The sequence below is a fragment of the Lipophrys pholis genome, assembly GCF_963383615.2.
Source record: "Lipophrys pholis genome assembly, chromosome: 9".
Lineage (NCBI taxonomy): Eukaryota > Metazoa > Chordata > Actinopteri > Blenniiformes > Blenniidae > Lipophrys > Lipophrys pholis.
This window is the reverse complement of record NC_137639.1, coordinates 1,938,843-1,957,324: the sequence shown is the minus strand read 5'-3', so window position 1 is coordinate 1,957,324 and position 18,482 is coordinate 1,938,843. Positions and strand designations below refer to the sequence as shown.

General features: G+C 45.0%; 1 protein-coding gene across 1 annotated transcript in view; it reads left to right on the top strand.

The window, feature by feature from the left end:
- ascc3 (activating signal cointegrator 1 complex subunit 3) overlaps nt 1-18,482 on the top strand; it is a 218,626-nt gene that overhangs the window by 135,952 nt on the left and 64,192 nt on the right. The window contains exon 14 of the mRNA XM_080471968.1: nt 1,562-1,696. Within this exon, the coding sequence (XP_080328094.1) occupies nt 1,562-1,696 (135 nt within the window). The remainder of the gene's footprint in view (nt 1-1,561; nt 1,697-18,482) is intronic.

Below are 18,482 nucleotides of genomic sequence, written 5' to 3'. Positions count from 1 at the left end.
TGAAAAACAAAATGCATTAGCAGAAATGCTTTTTCATTTCAAGGTTATAGGTTATAGTTATTATCTGACTCATAAATTAAATTAATAATAGTTCATTCAAACTGCATTTCCATTTCCTTATTCAGGTTGAACATTTTATGGCAGAACTCAAAAGAAAACCTAAAGAGGGAATTACTTTTTCATTTTCATGTCCGCCGTGCAAAAAAAGATCAAAATTCAATCTGACTCAGCATTTCCAAGCGGCGCAGGAGAGTGACGTCAGAGGCTCTACTGCTTCTGATTTTGCTGCGCTTCTAATACACCAGGGGGCGCTGTGCATATTTGAGCTTGAGCAAGAGAAGAGACATGAGGGGCAAAGCAGCTCTTTAGAGTTCCTGAATGACCAGAATCAGTTTAATAAAAAGACGTGTTCACTGAATCGGCCACGGTGTGTTCAACGACCACCGAACCTTCAACGACCACGCTGTGTTCAACGACCACCGTACCTTCAACGACCACTGTACCTTCAGCGACTGCAAAACCTCCCAGTACGTGAGCAGCTCACTGAACAAGCAGCGTTCGTTCCCTCGCTATAAGAGAATGTGACAATACGCCTCTGCCACGCTGTTTTCTCACTTTCCTGGTTCCACCGTTCAGACGCGAGGCAGTCAGAGGAAGGAGAGCGGCGACTGACGTCACTCTCCTGCGCCGTTTGGAAATGCAAACTCAGATTAATATTGAGCCTTTTTTTGCGCTGCGGACATTTGGTGACGGTGAACGGCAGTTCAATCTGAAAATGAAAAGGCATTTCTGTTAATACATTTCATAGATGTATTTCAATAGATTTTTGAGCCTCATTGGCTTCCATATGAGTGGAGCTGGACGCTGCCGTTCACAATGAGAACGTTTTCAAGCTGCGTCATGGAGAACGGAGGCTCACGACGCCTGAGCTGCGCAGCAACAGATGTGTTCCTCTGTTCCCGCGTTGACTGTCACGTAATGACGTCACATATCTGTCGTTGTTTGGCCGATCACAGCCCCACCTACATTTTAACCATACTGTCTGTGGTAGAACCACACAACGGCTTTTCCATACCGTGAAGTTCTGGGTCTTACTGTGCTGTTTGGCTGGTCGTATGAATTATTAATAAGTGACTTGTTCAACAAAATCTATATGCTGGTACAGACCATATCGGAGAAAACTGCTACTGGTAAGACCGACTGTGGACTAAAAACTGAGGAAGGACTTGACAGAAGGTTCTGGACCAGCGGCTGCGGCTGCAGGACCAGCGGCTGCAGGACCAGCGGCTGCAGGACCTGCGGCTGCAGGACCAGCGGCCGCAGGACCAGCGGCTGCAGGACCAGCGGCCGCAGGACCAGCGGCCGCAGGACCAGCGGCCGCAGGACCAGCGGCTGCAGGACCAGCGGCCGCAGGACCAGCGGTTGCAGGACCAGCGGCTGCGGCTGCAGGACCAGCGGCTGCAGGACCAGCGGCTGCAGGACCAGCGGCTGCAGGACCAGGATCGTCCACTCTGTAGTTACATGCTGTTACTGTGCTGATGTGGGCTTGTGTGTGTCTCAGGTGATGGTGTTTGTCCACGCTCGTAATGCCACGGTGAGGACGGCCATGGGACTGATTGAAATGGCGAAGAACCACGGAGAGACGTGCTTCTTCCAGCCGGAGCAAGGTTCAGACTACGGCCACTGTGAGAAGCAGGTATGACCGCCAGCCGTCCTCAGTTCTTCCTTTCAGTAAAGTCCAGGACTCTCCAGAGGAACCTGGAGAAGGAAAGTGAACACTGAGTTTACCTTGTAGATAATCCTGCCATTTAGAAGGTAAGAAGGTTTCCGGTGGAGGTGTACGCAGGTCTTCTACAGATATGTAGAGCACAAACAAGCGTCTTGCTTTGAGGAGCCACGGATCAGATGTCTGCTAACTTTCTGACTCAGAGCGAGGTTCTCCCAGTTTCAACTTATTTCACTTTTTAACCTTTTAATCCATTTAGTTAAGCTGTTGTCATTTGTCAACTGTTTAAGATTTTTAGATACAATAGATTACATTAGATTACATTACATTAGATTACATTAGATAATCCTCTTTGTCCCACAATGGGAACATTTCATTGTTGCAGCAGAACAGGACATTAATGAAGAATATAATCAATAATTAAAAACAGTGACAATAAGACAATAGTGGTGACAGTGTTTTACGCTAATGTTTGTGGTGATTGAATTGAAAGTTATTATTATTATTATTATTATTATTATTATTATTATTATTATTATTATTATTATATATTAATAAATGGACGTAGCATGCAGACAGAACAGTACTGGACATTACAAGGTGTGGTGTCGCGTTTCACTCTTATATTTCATTTGTTTGTGTGGTGATACTTTGGGATGCATATTTTAATTGAAAACTCTTAAATCACAATTATCAGCAATATTAAAACCAATTCATATTTTTTTCCCAGTCCTGTTAAATCTACAAAGGAGGGTAAAGGCTTCTGTCTATTTACGTGACTGTGGTTGACCAAGACACTTCAACAGCTTCTCTCTTTACATCTGGTAACCCAGTTAGTGTTCCGACCTGTTTTCTGAGTGATTCACATTTACAACCAACAAAAGCAGCAGAAAAGACTCACACTGGAGGGACAGCAGCAAAACCGCAGCGCGCCGTGTTTTCATGTACGAAACACAATCCTTACAAGGACTCTCGTGCTCCACATTTCCACGCCGCCGCGCAGTGTGAAGCCGTGGGAAGCGTGAAGTCAAAGGAAACCCGAGGCAGCGACACAAAAGAGTGTGTGTGTGTGTGTGTGTGTGTGTGTGTGTGTGTGTGTGTGTGTGTGTGTGTGTGTGTGTGTGTGTGTGTGTGTGTGTGTGTGTGTGTGTGTGTGTGTGTGTGTGTGTGTGTAATTAATGGTCTCTGTGCTGAGAGAGTACACAGAGGTGGGGCTGAAGTCTCCCTCAGAGGACGGTCAGTCACATTCCAGCTCCACATATTTAAATCTCCTGCAACAGAAGGCGCAGTGATAAATTTAGTAACCTTTTCCTGCGGTCCCTGGGGCCCAGCCAAGATTGATGCGCCTCTAATCTTCTCTCCATTTAAATGGGATATGTATACAAATCAGATCACTTTTCATGCTTTCTAAAAGTGGAAATAGAAGACAAAGGAGATTACGTGGGACTAAAAATGGTGCGTTGTGGCCTGGTTAGTCTTTGAAGCGTCTCTTCTAAAGTCACCATTCCTCCGGTTTTCCCGTTTGAACCCCGCTGAAAGAACACTAACTGTAAATTAATTCACTCCCAGCTTCACTGGCTGTGTCCAGACATAATGAGGACTATCCACTCCATTAGTTCATCTTTGAGTGTTTGTCAGTCCTGTGTGCTCCTGCAGGAGGGAAGCGAAGGGGGGCTCCACTCTAAGCCCACACACAGATAATGCACTGCTTATTTGCACTCTGGAAATTGCCCCACATTAATATTTATAGGTGTTTTTTAATCTTCAATATGCATATGCAGTGAAATAAAGCCCCTTTAAGGTCAGTCATATAATTTGGCGTTTATTTATCCAGCTTTAAAAGTCGCTGTGCTCTTCGCTTGCCTGTCCGTGTTATTTAATTGGCTTTATCTTGGAGAGGCTGTCAATCAAGCTCGGGAATCTGAAGGCATCCGCAGGAGTCAAATTCTTGGTCAATTCACTTCTTTGGAGTTTTGCAGTGAAGTGCTCTCAACTTTGTTCCAGAACAGGCCTTTTCCCCCCCGAGTTCTGCTCACGTTCTGTGGGGTGAGTGTGATGCTGCTGCCAGGCCCTGGTTCCTGCAGCTGCAGTCAGATACAGTTCAACATATTATACTCTGGAATGGAAGACTTCAAATTAGTGCCGTCAAAAATAGCGTGTTCATTTAATTAATTGATTTGAAACGTTTAATTCATTAAAAAAAGTTTACAGAATTAACGTAGTTTTGTTTATTTCCGTTTTTTGGGTTGTTGTTTTTTTTAACTCCCTTACCGGAGCAGCTGCAGTGTGTGTGTGTGTGTGTGTGTGCGTGTGTGTGTGTGTGTGTGTGTGTGTGTGTGTGTGTGTGTGTGTGTGTGTGTGTGTGTGTGTGTGTGTGTGTGTGTGTGTGTGTGTGTGTGCGTGTGCGTGTGCGTGTGCGTGTGTGTGTGTGTGTGTGTGGGTGTGGGTGTGTGTGTGGATATTACAGTATACTGTTGCCACTTTGTTCATGTAATACATTCACAACTTTGTTTCTAGAAATACTAATATTCTGTTAGTGAGGACCTGCACTCTAACAAACCCAGACTTATGTTAGATGTTTATTAATTATTTAATTTATGTTTTTATTATTTTGCTAATCTTGGAAACAGTTTCACCAAAAGCTAAAAGGACGTTATAAAAATAGTCTTTGAATTTAAATACTCTCTGTGTGCTGAGTAAATTCTGTGGTTTTCCCTGAGTAAATATCAATTCCAAGTTTCAGTCTTCAGCAGAAAAACAATGTGATTAATCGCAATTAATAACGGAAAATTGTGCAATTAATTAGTACATTTTTTTAATCGTTTGACAGCACTACTTAAAATAGATTTCAGCGCCCGGTGTGTCAAAGAAAGAAGCGTGTGTTTGAAACCCAGGAGAAGATGTATGTCTGCAGAGCTGAGTGATCGAGTTCAGAGCGAGGACGCAACCGACACAAACACTTTGCTCAGGATCCTCCACACACGGCCTCAAATCAGTGAGTCAGACATGCAAACACAACGATCCACTCATGTCTGGTAGTTTGATCCACATCAGGGTTGCAGGTTAAAACAAACGCGTAGCGACAAACTCACATTTACAACTACAGGACGTTAAGAATCACAGATTAATCTAAGACGCAAGATTTTATACTGCTGGGAGAAACTGGAGGACCTGAGAGAACCCACACACACATAAGTAGGGAGAACATGCAAACTCCACACAGAATCTACTACACCAACACATGGCCTCAAAAACTAGTCACATTAACTAACTGCTCCGGCTGTCAAAGTTAACGAGTCATCGCAGATTAATCTATGATCATGATTAATCTGATCAAAATCTTAATGCAAATCCACCCATGTGCAGTGCAGAATGGAGGTTCATGTCCAACAGGATCCCTCATTGTCTGCAGCCCCGTCGCTGCAGCCCCGTCGCTGCACTGCAGCCCCGTCGCTGCAGCCCCGTCGCTGCACTGCAGCCCCGTCGCTGCAGGCCCGTCGCTGCAGCCCTGTCACTGCAGGCCCGTCGCTGCACTGCAGCCCCGTCACTGCAGGCCCGTCGCTGCCGCCCCGTCGCTGCAGGCCCGTCGCTGCAGGCCCGTCGCTGCAGCCCTGTCGCTGCAGCCCTGTCGCTGCAGCCCTGTCACTGCAGGCCCGTCGCTGCCGCCCCGTCGCTGCAGGCCCGTCGCTGCAGGCCCGTCGCTGCAGCCCCGTCGCTGCAGCCCTGTTGCTGCAGCCCTGTCGCTGCAGGCCCGTCGCTGCAGCCCTGTCGCTGCAGGCCCGTCGCTGCAGCCCTGTTGCTGCAGCCCTGTCGCTGCAGCCCCGTCGCTGCAGCCTCCAGCTCTGCAGACGTGCCCTCCTCCCAGAGCTCACTTGCATAAAGTAGGTCGGACACATCGTGAACCTTGCGTGGAACGTCTAAACGAACTGCAGTGGAACCAAAATGAGGACAGATGCAGCAGCTGCACGGCTTATTTCTCACCTCAGATGTTTTCAGAAATACTTTTCACTGAACTCTTTTGACAATTAAAGAGAAGCTCTGAGTGACGCGTCTCCGTCAGATAATGTAGATGATGGAATAATAATGTGAAGTTAGTTTGTAGCTGCTGAAGGAGTAACAGGACCATTAATGTTTGTTTTGAAAAAAAGAGATGTTTTTTGTTGGCATGAACTGATCAAGGTGTTTAATAAGAACATTAAGCACAAATCCATGGACTTGTTTCTGTGTGTGAGCCCCGCGGCCAGCTCCATGTGATCATGTGATCTCCCTGCGTGTCGCTGAGGCTCCAGGTCGTTACCGTTCCTTCTTGGATTGTTGCTGCACAGCTTGATTTTGATCATAGCTTTAAAGATTTCATCTTTTCAGTACTGAGTTTGGACAACTTGATGTGAATCTGACAGGATAGACTGATGGGTTTTATGTTTCAATCATATCTCAGTAAATCCGCCTCAAAATTCGAGATTTTTTTATCTTCCTCTACAATCTATTCATTTATTGAAAATAATGCATTGAAAGACATTTATGTGCGCTTTATTTTTACACACTCCAACACAGAACATTAGTCAGTGCAACTGAGTAAATTCCTCTCGGTTCTGACATGAAATGATCCTGGAGTGACTCTGTGATGTTCTCAGTTTGATCCTGGTGTCAGAGAAGTGAAAAGTCGGATGTAGTTTCCTTTGATTTGGCCGAAGTTCTCCAGGTCTCCAGCTGAGCTCCGCAACCTTTTCTCACTTTCCACCAAATTAAAGTTAAAATGAGCCTCAAACACATCTTGACCTTCACAATTGAAGCAAACACACCTTATAAAGTTTAATGTGTAGTTTTCATACATGAACAGAAACTTACATTCATGAAGTTTGAAAAACTATTTAGGATAGAAAACAATTCATTTGAGCTTTTTCACTGTTTTGGTTCCAGCGTGTTTGGCCAGGAGGTGGCGCTGTTGGTTGTTTTAGTACTGAAAGCACACACACACACACACACACACACACACAAGTGAACAATGAGCACTAAACATTAACGGGCATTCTAGTGGACAGACCACCAAGTTGGATTGTTATTACAGTGACTGTCAAAATAAAACCACCAAGTTGGATTGTTATTACGGCAACTGTCAAAATAAAACCACCAAGTTGGATTGTTATTACGGCGACTGTCAAAATAAAACCACCAAGTTGGATTGTTATTACGGCGACTGTCAAAATAAAACCACCAAGTTGGATTGTTATTACGGCGACTGTCAAAATAAAACTACCAAGTTGGATTGTTGTTACGGTGACTGTCAAAATAAAACTTAGAGAAAAGAGAAAAGTCAGTGACATGTAAAGTTCTTGTTTAGGAGAGTCCAGACTCTGCTTCATGGTACCAAACCACCTGGTTTCTGTCAGATCCGTTCTTGTTGGGTCTGGCCTCACCACTGCAGAGCTCAGAGCTTCAGAAGCTGCCCTGGTTCCTCACCGGACTGCAGCTTGGTTGAGTCTGGCCTCACCACTGCAGAGCTCAGAGCTTCAGAAGCTGCCCTGGTTCCTCACCGGACTGCAGCTTGGTTGAGTCTGGCCTCACCACTGCAGAGCTCCCAGCTTCAGAAGCTGCCCTGGTTCCTCACCGGACTGCAGCTTGGTTGGGTCTGGCCTCACCACTGCAGAGCTCCCAGCTTCAGAAGCTGCCCTGGTTCCTCACTGGACTGCAGCTTGGTTGGGTCTGGCCTCACCACTGCAGAGCTCCCAGCTTCAGAAGCGGCCCTGGTTCCTCACCGGACTGCAGCTTTGCTGAGTTCTTTCTCTGAACTTGTTCTTTGAGCTCCGCCTGCTCTTGCGATGCTGCAGCTGAAGTGAACTGATCTGTGCATCGACTTGTACTTGGTCCTTCTACTTGATCTCTCAGGTCACTGCAGCGGCTGTTTCTCCTCGTTCTCCTTGATTTTATGCAAACGTATGCAGCCGATGTGCGTGGGTCTGCGTGTTGCTTTGTGTTGGAGGTCATGAGCCCTGCGCCTTTGAACTTCTTGACTTGATGCCAAACTGTGGAGGTTGAAAGCTTCGCTGTGGAGCTAATCTCAAGAAAAAATACACTCATTCCTCAGACTCACATCACTGGCTCCTCTTTCTTGTTTTATACTTTCATAACATCACTTGTTCTTCAGTTTAATCTTTTAAAATTGTAGTTCTTTCATGAGATACAAAATGTAGAGATCCATCATTTGAAATGACGTAATGTCACATATGAGGACGACATTATATTTGAGGTTTGAGCTCAGTGTGTTCAGTGAGGAGCTGCATTGCAGCTCCTTTTCATTCATGACGACCAAATTGTGTCTCATGAGTGAAAATGACTTCTGACCTGAATCCTGCAGTGTTTGTCCTCCATCTTAAATTGCTTTGTGTTTTAGTCGTCTGACCAATTAGATATTTTAGGAAGGAAATTCTCAGCTTCCGAAAAGACAAAACTGAAACTCATCACAGATTCAGATTCAGTGAAAAATGTTATTCCCCTGATTAATTACGTCTTGAAACAGAAGAAGTCCTCTTGAACAATGGAAATACTTGTTGTAGAAGGAGAGACAAATTTATTAATGAAGTACCAGTCAAACACGAGGCAATTCAGTGTTTCACAATAAAAGAAAAACAATAAAGCTTAAAAATTAATAAAGGCTAAAACTGATAAATGATAATAAATTTGATTTGATTAATTAATTTATTTCGAATGAAGGAACAATTTAAAATTAGATGAAACAAATGGAAAAAGAAAAGAAAAGAAAAGGAAAAATAAATAGAAAAGCCCATTTCAATATAAAACACTTTGACTGGTTGGAAAAGGGAAAAGAAGAAGCCATTGGATTGCTGGGAGACAGTTGTTCCGTGTGATTGTTCTCATTACGTTTTAAAAGCGACCGTGTGAACGTGATCGGACCCGACAGGTTCGGCCTGAAGAGCGCAGCCGCAGAAACCGATCACACTGTTTACAGAAGTGGACATGGACGCCACGCCGGTCAGCAGCCTCACTCTCCTCAGATTAAACAGAGCACAGCGGAGCCGCTTCCTCCGTCACTTGTCTGTGACGTCAGAGACGAAGCAGTCGCATGTAGAAAAACGTCTGAATTGGAACCAGGTATGATGGAGGCTGGGTTTGGTGTGAAGCAGTAGGAATTGTAGCTTTTACAGCAAAACAAATCACTTATGAGTCACTATGAGCAAAACATCTGAATTGTGTTGCTCTCCCCTGCAGTGTGAAGGAAGCCTCAGTGTGCCGTCGTCCTCATGGTTACTTCTTTAAAACGCTCCTGTTTTCCAGAGCGGCTGCCCTCCTCATTGGAAATAAACTGACTTACGAACACAAAGGAATGCTCTGGAAGACTTCAGACATTAAAGCTGTAATTATTCTGGGAACAACTTGTTCTTATTGTCAGTTGGGAACCCTGGGATTACACACTACATACTGTTACCTAAGATCCAGATTAGAGCATCTTCCTCCCACTAACTCCAGCTTCTTCATCTGAACCCTGAGGGAAACAGATAAAAGTAAGAGACGAGGTAATAGTTACTTATGTGCAGTAGCCTGAATACTATTCACGTAATATATCACACATTTATCGTTCTCACAATGTGCAACACATGAAAGGTTAATGAAGTTATAATTTACTGTTTTTATCCTCTTCTTGTTGACATATTTAGTGATTGAGCTCAACTGCATGTAATGCCCTCACACACACACACACACACACACACACACACACACACACACACACACACACACACACACACACACACCAACAACAACTGTTAGAAATTCGGGGTAAAGCACAAAGACATGAACATCATCTGCATATGTGTTTTTAATTATCAGGTTTAAAAGCACATTATTTTGAAGGAACTGCATGGCAGTGTGACCCGTGTGTGGTAACCCTCCTCTGAACGCTCTCAGCAGAAAGCACCGTGTCCCAGCGCCTGGTTGACTTTCATTTGCTCCGACTGTGAGACTCCAGCCTCTCCAGCACCCCCCCCCACCTCCTCCAGCCTCCCCCACCTCCTCCAGCACCCCCCCACCTCCTCCAGCCTCCCCCCCACCGCTTCCTGTCCTCACCTCCCCGCTGCTCCTCACCCTCATCCTCTGCTGCTCTGGCAGGTCTTCCATGGAGGATAAGAGACACCTTGTGGTCCCGCGGGTCCATTACATAAATCATGTCTTCACCTGTGTGTTGCTGCGGCTGTGACGCCTCACGCAGCGCCGGGCTGTGCTTCTGATGGTTGGACAGAATCCCTTCTCAAAGTCATCTTCACATGGACGTCTTTAACTCTCGTCTGTGGCCTCCGACTGCGCCGTTTCCCAGTGTTCCGGTCTGACACGCCGCAGACGTGCCGAATGCCTCCGGGTGCAGCGCCTCCAGGGACTCCAGCAGCAGCAGACTGGTCTCATTACCGTCTGTGCCTCCTTTCATTTTGCTGCTGCTATTTTTAAAAGTGCGGTCCATCGCTGGGCCTTTCATGGTGTCAGATCTGTGACAGGCTGTCACCGCGCCCCAGCAGCTGATCAACACAAGGTGGAGTGACAAAAAAACAAAAGAACCGAAGAGCTGCCTTTAAATAGAAAGTTGTGTTTGTGAGGAATCGTTCTTCTCTTCCTCCGTCCATCCTGACTCCAGCTCTCTGCAGCCGACCATCTTATCCTGCGGCTGCAGAGCAAGTCCATTTTGCTCTTTAATTGCTTCTTCATCAGCATTAAACCAGCTGAGTGCAGCGCTAACTGCTCCGCTGCACCACCCACCACCTTCAACAACAAGAGGGCCGCTGTCGGCTTTTCCTTTTTTTTGGTTTGTCACCTCAGAAGGACAAACAGAAGCACATCAGCAAGCAGCCTCACAAAGCAGCCGTCCGCTGGTTCCACATGCGGGCTGTCGCCCCCTGCTGTTTGCTCCAGACGTCCTCTTCTGCAGCGGAGGCTCTGAAACACACCTTTTCTTTGAGAAACACGCGTTTCCAACATTTTACATGATTTGTTTTCATGACGCGATTAACAAGCTAATTAACCACAAAACATATCTGGGTCAGTTCTTGGTTTGTTTGTCCTGTTATTTTGTGTTTGAATTCTATATATTCTAACTATTATTTTGCCTATAAATCCAATTTAAAAAAGATGCAATGAACAAGTTCAATTGTACAAGTACTACTACTTTCTTCTACCTCTGTTACTTGTACTCCTACTAGTTCCACTACAATGGTACTAATACTTATTTTAGGATTACTATTACTCCTTGCACTATTAGAATTGCTGCCATTTGTTCTAGTTTTAATACTTATACTACTGCTACTACTTCTAATTCCGCTGCTACTACTTCTACTTTGGCTACTTGTACTGGTACTATTACAACTACCAATATCTTTGCTGTAACTGCCATTGCTCTTACTTTTAGTACTACTCCTAATACTAGGGACGTCCCGATCAAACTTTTTGGCGCCCGATACCGATCCGATCTTTCAGAATTGAGTATCGGCCGATACCGATACTTTCCAGATCCGATACTTACATTGCTATTGCAAATATACTCAATAGTGTATTTTTGGAGCAACTAAGATGTCTGAAGCTAAAAGTACTATTGGCAGAAGCTTTGTTTACCTAGAGATTATTGTAAAACTCACTTATTGAATCAAGATTCTTCTCAGAACGACTTCAGAACTTATTTAAACTTTATTCAGTCAGAACAACAAAAACCCAGTTACACTCTGCAGTCTTGTTTCTCTTATTTATCTTAACTTAAACTACTTCACCTGGATTCTGTGGCAAATAAAAAAGAATTAAAAATGAAACCCAGTGAATCAGTTTGACTAACATATAAAGTATAAAACCTACAACATAAACCGTATTCAGTAAAACCAATCAGAAGAACCCAGTTCTACTTCAAAGTGTCTTTGGCTGGTTGGGCTGAAAATAAGTCCTGAATAAGTACAAATACAATAATAAAAATAAATAAATAAATCTTAAACATAAATACTCTTAGGCTCCAATGTAACTTCTTTGTGTATTAAATTCCAGTTTACCTTAAAGCAGTATGAGAGGTTTGACCTGAATGTCACTAAACATTTACATTTCAATGTGAATTATAAATACTTCATTCTACTTCAAAGTGGTAAAACTTGTTTGACAAAAGTACTCTGAACATAGTACTCTCTAAAACTTATTCAGAATACTATCTTTGTCCTCCCTGGCCTTCTGTCCACACCTCACTATGAACACGGCTCAACTCGAGGCTTCAGAGCACCGCGGGGCCATTCGGCGTCTTTTTTCCACGGATGATCGTCTTTACAGGGGTTTGAGAATTTAACCACTCTGGGACACTCGCACACGGGGCTCGCTTTACGGCAGGTCGCACACGGGGCTCGCTTTACGGCAGGTCGCACACGGGGCTCGCTTTACGGCAGGTCGCACACGGGGCTCGCTTTACGGCAGGTCGCACACGGGGCTCGCTTTACGGCAGGTCGCACACGGGGCTCGCTTTACGGCAGGTCGCACACGGGGCTCGCTTTATGGCAGGTCGCACACGGGGCTCGCTTTACGGCAGGTCGCACACGGGGCTCGCTTTACGGCAGGTCGCACGCGGGGCTCGCTTTACGGCAGGTCGCACACGGGGCTCGCTTTACGGCAGGTCGCACACGGGGCTCGCTTTACGGCAGGTCGCACACGGGGCTCGCTTTACGGCAGGTCGCACGCGGGGCTCGCTTTACGGCAGGTCGCACGCGGGGCTCGCTTTACGGCAGGTCGCACTCGGGGCTCGCTTTACGGCAGGTCGCACACGGGGCTCGCTTTACGGCAGGTCGCACACGGGGCTCGCTTTACGGCAGGTCGCACACGGGGCTCGCTTTACGGCAGGTCGCACACGGGGCTCGCTTTACGGCAGGTCGCACACGGGGCTCGCTTTACGGCAGCTGACGTGTTTTCTTTAGATCGGCGTGGTGATCGGCTGGATTTGCCGAATCCCGATCAGTCACAAATCACCAATATCGGCCCCGATCCGAGATCTACCGATCGGATCGGGACATCACTACTGAATACAGTGTTAAAGAATTTCCCCCAGGGATTAGTAAAGTGATTCTGAGTACTGCCTCTTGTTTTTCTTGTACTTCTACTTCTAATTCTACTGCTGCTACTACTACTAGTTTGTTTTTTTTGTCCATAGAGTCTCCCACTACTCGTACTATTACTTCCATTTCTTCCATCACTACCTGTACTATGATTACCACTTGTACTAGTAGTACTATTACTTCTACAACTGCTACTACTTCTTCTGATAGTTACTACTTTTTGTACTTCTACCACTTGTTTTTTTAGTTCTGCTACTAGTTCTCTACTTGTACCACTTGTATTTTCACTAATAGTAATTGAAGTGCTTTAAATTCTGATTCCACTGCTTGTTTACTACCAATACTTCGTCTACAGTGAGGTCCATCACAACTGCTACCACCTCTTGTACTTCGAGTCCTACTGCTGTTTTTGGGCTATTACCTTTGCAAGTACACATACTATAACATACTAATTGTCCTGTAGCTGCTACTACTTTTTTTATACTTCTACTTTTTCTAACTCTACTACTGCTATAAATATTATTTGTACTATCAAGGTCACTTAAACTACTACTTTTACTGCCATGGCCACTTGTACTGGTAGTATAACTTCCACTACTACTACGTAATATGCCATTAATATAACTGCTACTTCTCTACATCCACTTTTTTTAAAAGTATGACAATTGCTTCTACTTGTACTACTACAACTAGCACTTACATGATTACTATGAATACTTCTGAACACAACACCACCACCACCACCGGTACTTCGAATACCCACATTCCTACTCCTCCTCGTACTGATTGTACTTTTCAGAGTAGTAGTCCGGCTGCAGTGGATCCATAGAAAATCACTTCACAGCTTCTCTCTTTCCTCCACATAACAAAAGCCGGCTGACTTCGCTCCGGCACGACTCCCAGCAGGCTCCGTCTACTGCAGCATGATTGAATCGCCAATTAAATACTTATTTCCTGGCTCGGGTGTGTTTGCGTCTGTTTACAGCAACAGTGCAGCCGGAGAGGTTCTAAGATTGAAGACGCTGCCTCCCGCTACGATTCCTCATAACCACGGGAGCCCCTCTTTAATTTTGTCACTCATCCCATTGTTGGGCTGAATCAGTCGACTGATACTTCCTGACAGATACACCAAGATATTTCCTACACTTGCGTTCTGTTCGAATTCATTGCTTTTCACTGATGTGTAAGATGATGAGATAAACTACGCCTCTGCTCTTTTACTGCAGTGGAAGTCGGAGAAAATACTCTGATAAAATGTCAATATGTGAAAAGCACTAAAGAAAATCTGCCTATAAAACAGAGTCAGCTCTCTGAATGTGTTTCCTTTTAAACATTTTATAAATAGATTTAAGCTTTTTGGACCAGAATTTACAACATTCGGCTACGTAAAGCAAATCAATGTCCAATTTGCTCTTCTGTTCCTGCTGCCTGTTTACTGTTGAACTACGTGATGACATAAAGACTCCAGCTGTGGGTCGGAGCAGGCTGAACTCCAGCACCCTGAGACCTGAGGTTGGGTCAGGATAACAAAGCGGCTGCCGTTTCTGAAAGAAACTTTCATTATCTGGTCTCACATTTGTTCAAAGCCATGGAGGACGGTCCATGATCAGGGTTGTTTGGTGGAAAAGCACCAAAAGGAAGCTTTATGCTCTTTGATTCTCTTTTCGATGCTCACAGAACTCATTCCCATAGTGAAGCATGGCGGCGGCAGCATCATGCTGTGTGGCTCCTTCTTGGCAGCTGACTCTGTAAAGCTTCTAGAGGTAGAAGGTAAAAAGAAACCAGCAAAATATAGAAACCCCCTGAAGACAAGAGGATTCAGTTCCTAATGCTTGAAATTGCTCTAGAACGTCTACTGTTCAGCCTGGAACAGGCTCGTCAAGAACTCGTTTTATGTTGCTGTTTTGACTAAAACTTTGGAGAATTTCATTTATTGAAGTATTCTGCATGTATCACAGATAGTTTGTGTCAAATTCAAAGAGCATCAGACGGTAGTCCACAACTCTGGTTCTTGGTGTTTTAATCTGGAGGTTTAGTTTCGGGAGTCTGGATTAATCTTAGATGATTTGAGGTTCATTTAAAGAGCCTCTGTTCAATTAAAGAGTTTGGGTTCAGTTTAAAGATCAAGAGTTTCAGAGTTGGAATGTTTTCAAAAAGTTCCACTTTGGGAGCCATTCTCAGAGGTTCGGCGCCGCGGTGTCGTGTGAACAGACGCCCAAAACACAAGAGAAGTTTAGCTTCTTGTGGTGTAAACGGCCTCAAGGCTCAAAGCTGTGGACTCTGGTACATCCTGCAGCATTTCTTTCTTAAATAGACTGAAATGTGTTTATTGACTACCTTCAGAACTGCTAAACAGGATGTGACATAGACGCATTAGTAATTAGGCCGCCCCTTACTGTCCAATGTCTCCTGGGATTGATTGCTGGTACTTTGATTAATTGACAGTCGTTCCACTTGTACTGAAGAGAATATCCTAAAAGATGAATATTTTAATCGGCCCTGTTCCACCAATGTCTCTGACACGGAGCTCAGCTCCACGGCGTGCAGTGGAACCGTGTAGGTGTGAGCCGACACTCGTCCTCCGCCTCTCCGCTGTCGGTCCAGCATTAGCAGCCGGCCTCTCTCAGCACCAAACATTATGACGATCAAGGGCCACTAGATGAAATCAGCAATTAGCTGCTGTGGCTCCGTAAATGAACGGCTCTCACGCTTCTCTTCGCCGCGCCTCGCACGCAGCACAGACTCATTTTTGGCTCACTCGGTGTGACGCTGCATTTTGAAATCCCTGCTTTGAATATGTGCTGCACAAACCTCCAGCTGCTGCCTCACATTCCTCCACCTGCCTTTAGTTCAGCAGGTGTCCTGTTTCCCCGAGGAGCAGCGATCTGGAACGCCCGATTCAAGTGAAGAAATGGGGAAAAAAAAGAAAACTCTTGGATGAATCTAGATTCCGTGTTCGTTAAGGAGATTTGAGCTGATGTTCTTTCCGTAGTGGTGACCCTGACAGGCGGTGAGTGGAGCTGGCAGGCGGCTGTCTGCAGCCCCAGCGAGCTCTGCAGAGCAGCCTAATGGGACCTGATGAGGAGCTTAGGTCACTGCCACCTCCAATACAGTCATGGCACTGCAGGCATCAGCTCCGGCTCACCTTAAATTAGAGGCTGGAAGCGGCGCTGTTACACACCCTGACACCTCAAAGCAAAGCCTCCGCCGCAGCATTTCAATTACCCAGCATACACTGCAGCGCCACGGCCCGGCCGCAAGGACTCCAGCCAGGCCACGGGCTGACCTGCTGCACAGACACTCATGTCTTCAGACAGCACCGCGCGCTGCTTTCTGGTCTGTTGCATCATTTTTAGGAAATTGTTATCTAAAAAAAAAAAAACAGAACAAAGGGTGGAAATGACATTGGAAGGGTAAAAACATAACAAATCCACTTCCAGTCTTCTGTCAGTGGTTGGAAGTAGAAAGATCATGCTGAGCATGAATACGAGCAGCTGGAATATCTGCAATCATGAAATATTAACCACTCTGAATGTCCATGCGCCAACTGGGAAACTGAGAAACTTTCTGTCCTGCGATTCTGCTTCCAGAGAAGAGTGGGTTCAGACAGTGAAGACCTGAACTGCTGCGCCCACGGAACTTTAATAGTGAAACTGCAAAACCCCGTTTCAGTCAGAACGCTGCATGTCGGCATCGCCGCACTAACAAAGGATCTCACAGACAAATTAAGAAAGACGGAGGTGGTTGGAACTCTGTGTAACATCTTCACAATATTCAGAGTTTAATTGTACATTTCCTCAATGTTCCAATGTTGAAAGCAGATCCTGACACGAGTGTCCGTCAGATCAGTCATTTCCATCCAGGAATCTTATTTCCCAGCAGGAGAGACACCGTATTTCACATGGAGTGTTTATGAGCGGCCTTCACCTATTTTCTGTAATTGTACATGGTGTGGTGGAGCGCCGCTGAACTTTATAATGGTAAGGAAGAAAAAGGTTGAACTGCATTAGAGACATTTGTGTATTTCCTCGTTTCAGTTGAAAGTCAAAGCTTCACTCGGTTAATCCTTTTAAAAGGAGTTCATTGGTTTTCAGTCAAGCCTACTTTCTCAGTAGCTCTTCAAATAATCAATGGCATACAGCTTGTCATGTTTCTCACCTCAAATGTATAAAATACACAAAACTGCATGAGTGGAAAACTCCCAGAGCAGTAAAGGTTCAGTTCATGTAGAAAATACAAATGCTGTGTCTTTGTTAAGTTTACTGTGATTACAGATTACAAGAAGGAGTTTGGCAAGCAGATCTAACAAGGGCAACAGAAATAAAAAAAACAACTAAATTAAATAAATGTTGTCTAGAATATATTGTTTTTTTAACACAGATTGTATCGTCATCACATGTTGACCCGAGGTCCTGCAGAACTTTCATCTAATCATCTTTGTTTTTCTGGAAAAGCTTTGCCTCTTCAGGAAAAACCGCTCTGCACATTTTACAATGCAGCGCTTCACTGTCCTGGTGTTTGGGTGTGTGTGGCTGCTGGAGGAGTCCTGCTGCTCATCTCGGCTGGTTCTGTCCTGAAACAGACCCAGAAGAACTCCACTGCTCTGCCTTGGTGGTTAAAGAAACCGGGTTCAATTGTAAAGAGCAAGAAGTTTTAGATTAGTCAGCTTTACCTTCTTTATATAATAAAAAACACAAATACTACACTGACCTCCATTTGTCTTGGTCAGCTGGTAGATTAGTTCCTGTGGTGGTAGATTAGTTCCTGGATTAAGTCCTTCTAGTAAAAGAGCTGCGCTGAAATGGAAGGATGATGAGTTCATATCAGAATAATTAAGTCGTACATCTTAGTATTTTCATTGTCGGGGTGGTTTTAACAGTCAACGTTAGTTTTAATTCTTCATTGTTAAATGTTCCTCAACAGTCTTTTTATTGTTTCACTGAGTTTCTGGTTGATCTATTTCACACAGTGAATCTTCCCAGTTAAAATATTTTCTAAAAGAATTTAACAGCTTCTTGTTTTCATGAAATAACGAGTCCAACAATCACTGCTTCGATTTTATACTGATGTTTTAACATCTAATCAATAATAAGAGAGAAGCGTTGGCCACGTTCCACCAGCTTTTAGCCGCCGACCTGCCGCTCAGCCGAAGGTCTCCGTCCTCACACCTTCATACACACAAGGTTTGCATACAAATCCAGACATTTAGTGGAGGCCAAACATGCAGTCAGCCGGTGTGAGAGGCGGACAGCTGCTGGCAGTAATGGGCTTTCTCTCTGCGGTGCCGAGGCCTGCTGGGCGCTGACCTCCATTTAGATGCCCAGAGAGAGAGATAAAACCCTGTGATGAGGACTCGCCTGCAGCCCGGCCAGGTCACGGTCCTGCTGTCAGTCACCGCACACATCTCAATCTGTGTGTGTGTGTGTGTGTGTGTGTGTGTGTGTGTGTGTGTGTGTGTGTGTGTGTGTGTGTGTGTGTGTGTGTGTGTGTGTGTGTGTGTGTGTGTGTGTGTGTGTGTGTGTGTGTGTGTGTGTGTGTGTGTGTGTGTGTGTGTGTGTGTGTGTGTGTGTGTGTGTGTGTGTGTGTGTGTGTGTGTACTCTACAATCTAAATCTACAGTGAATTTAAACCTTGTGACGTCCAGCCCACTTTAATAAGTTGCTCTTGTAGAAATCCAGTCGA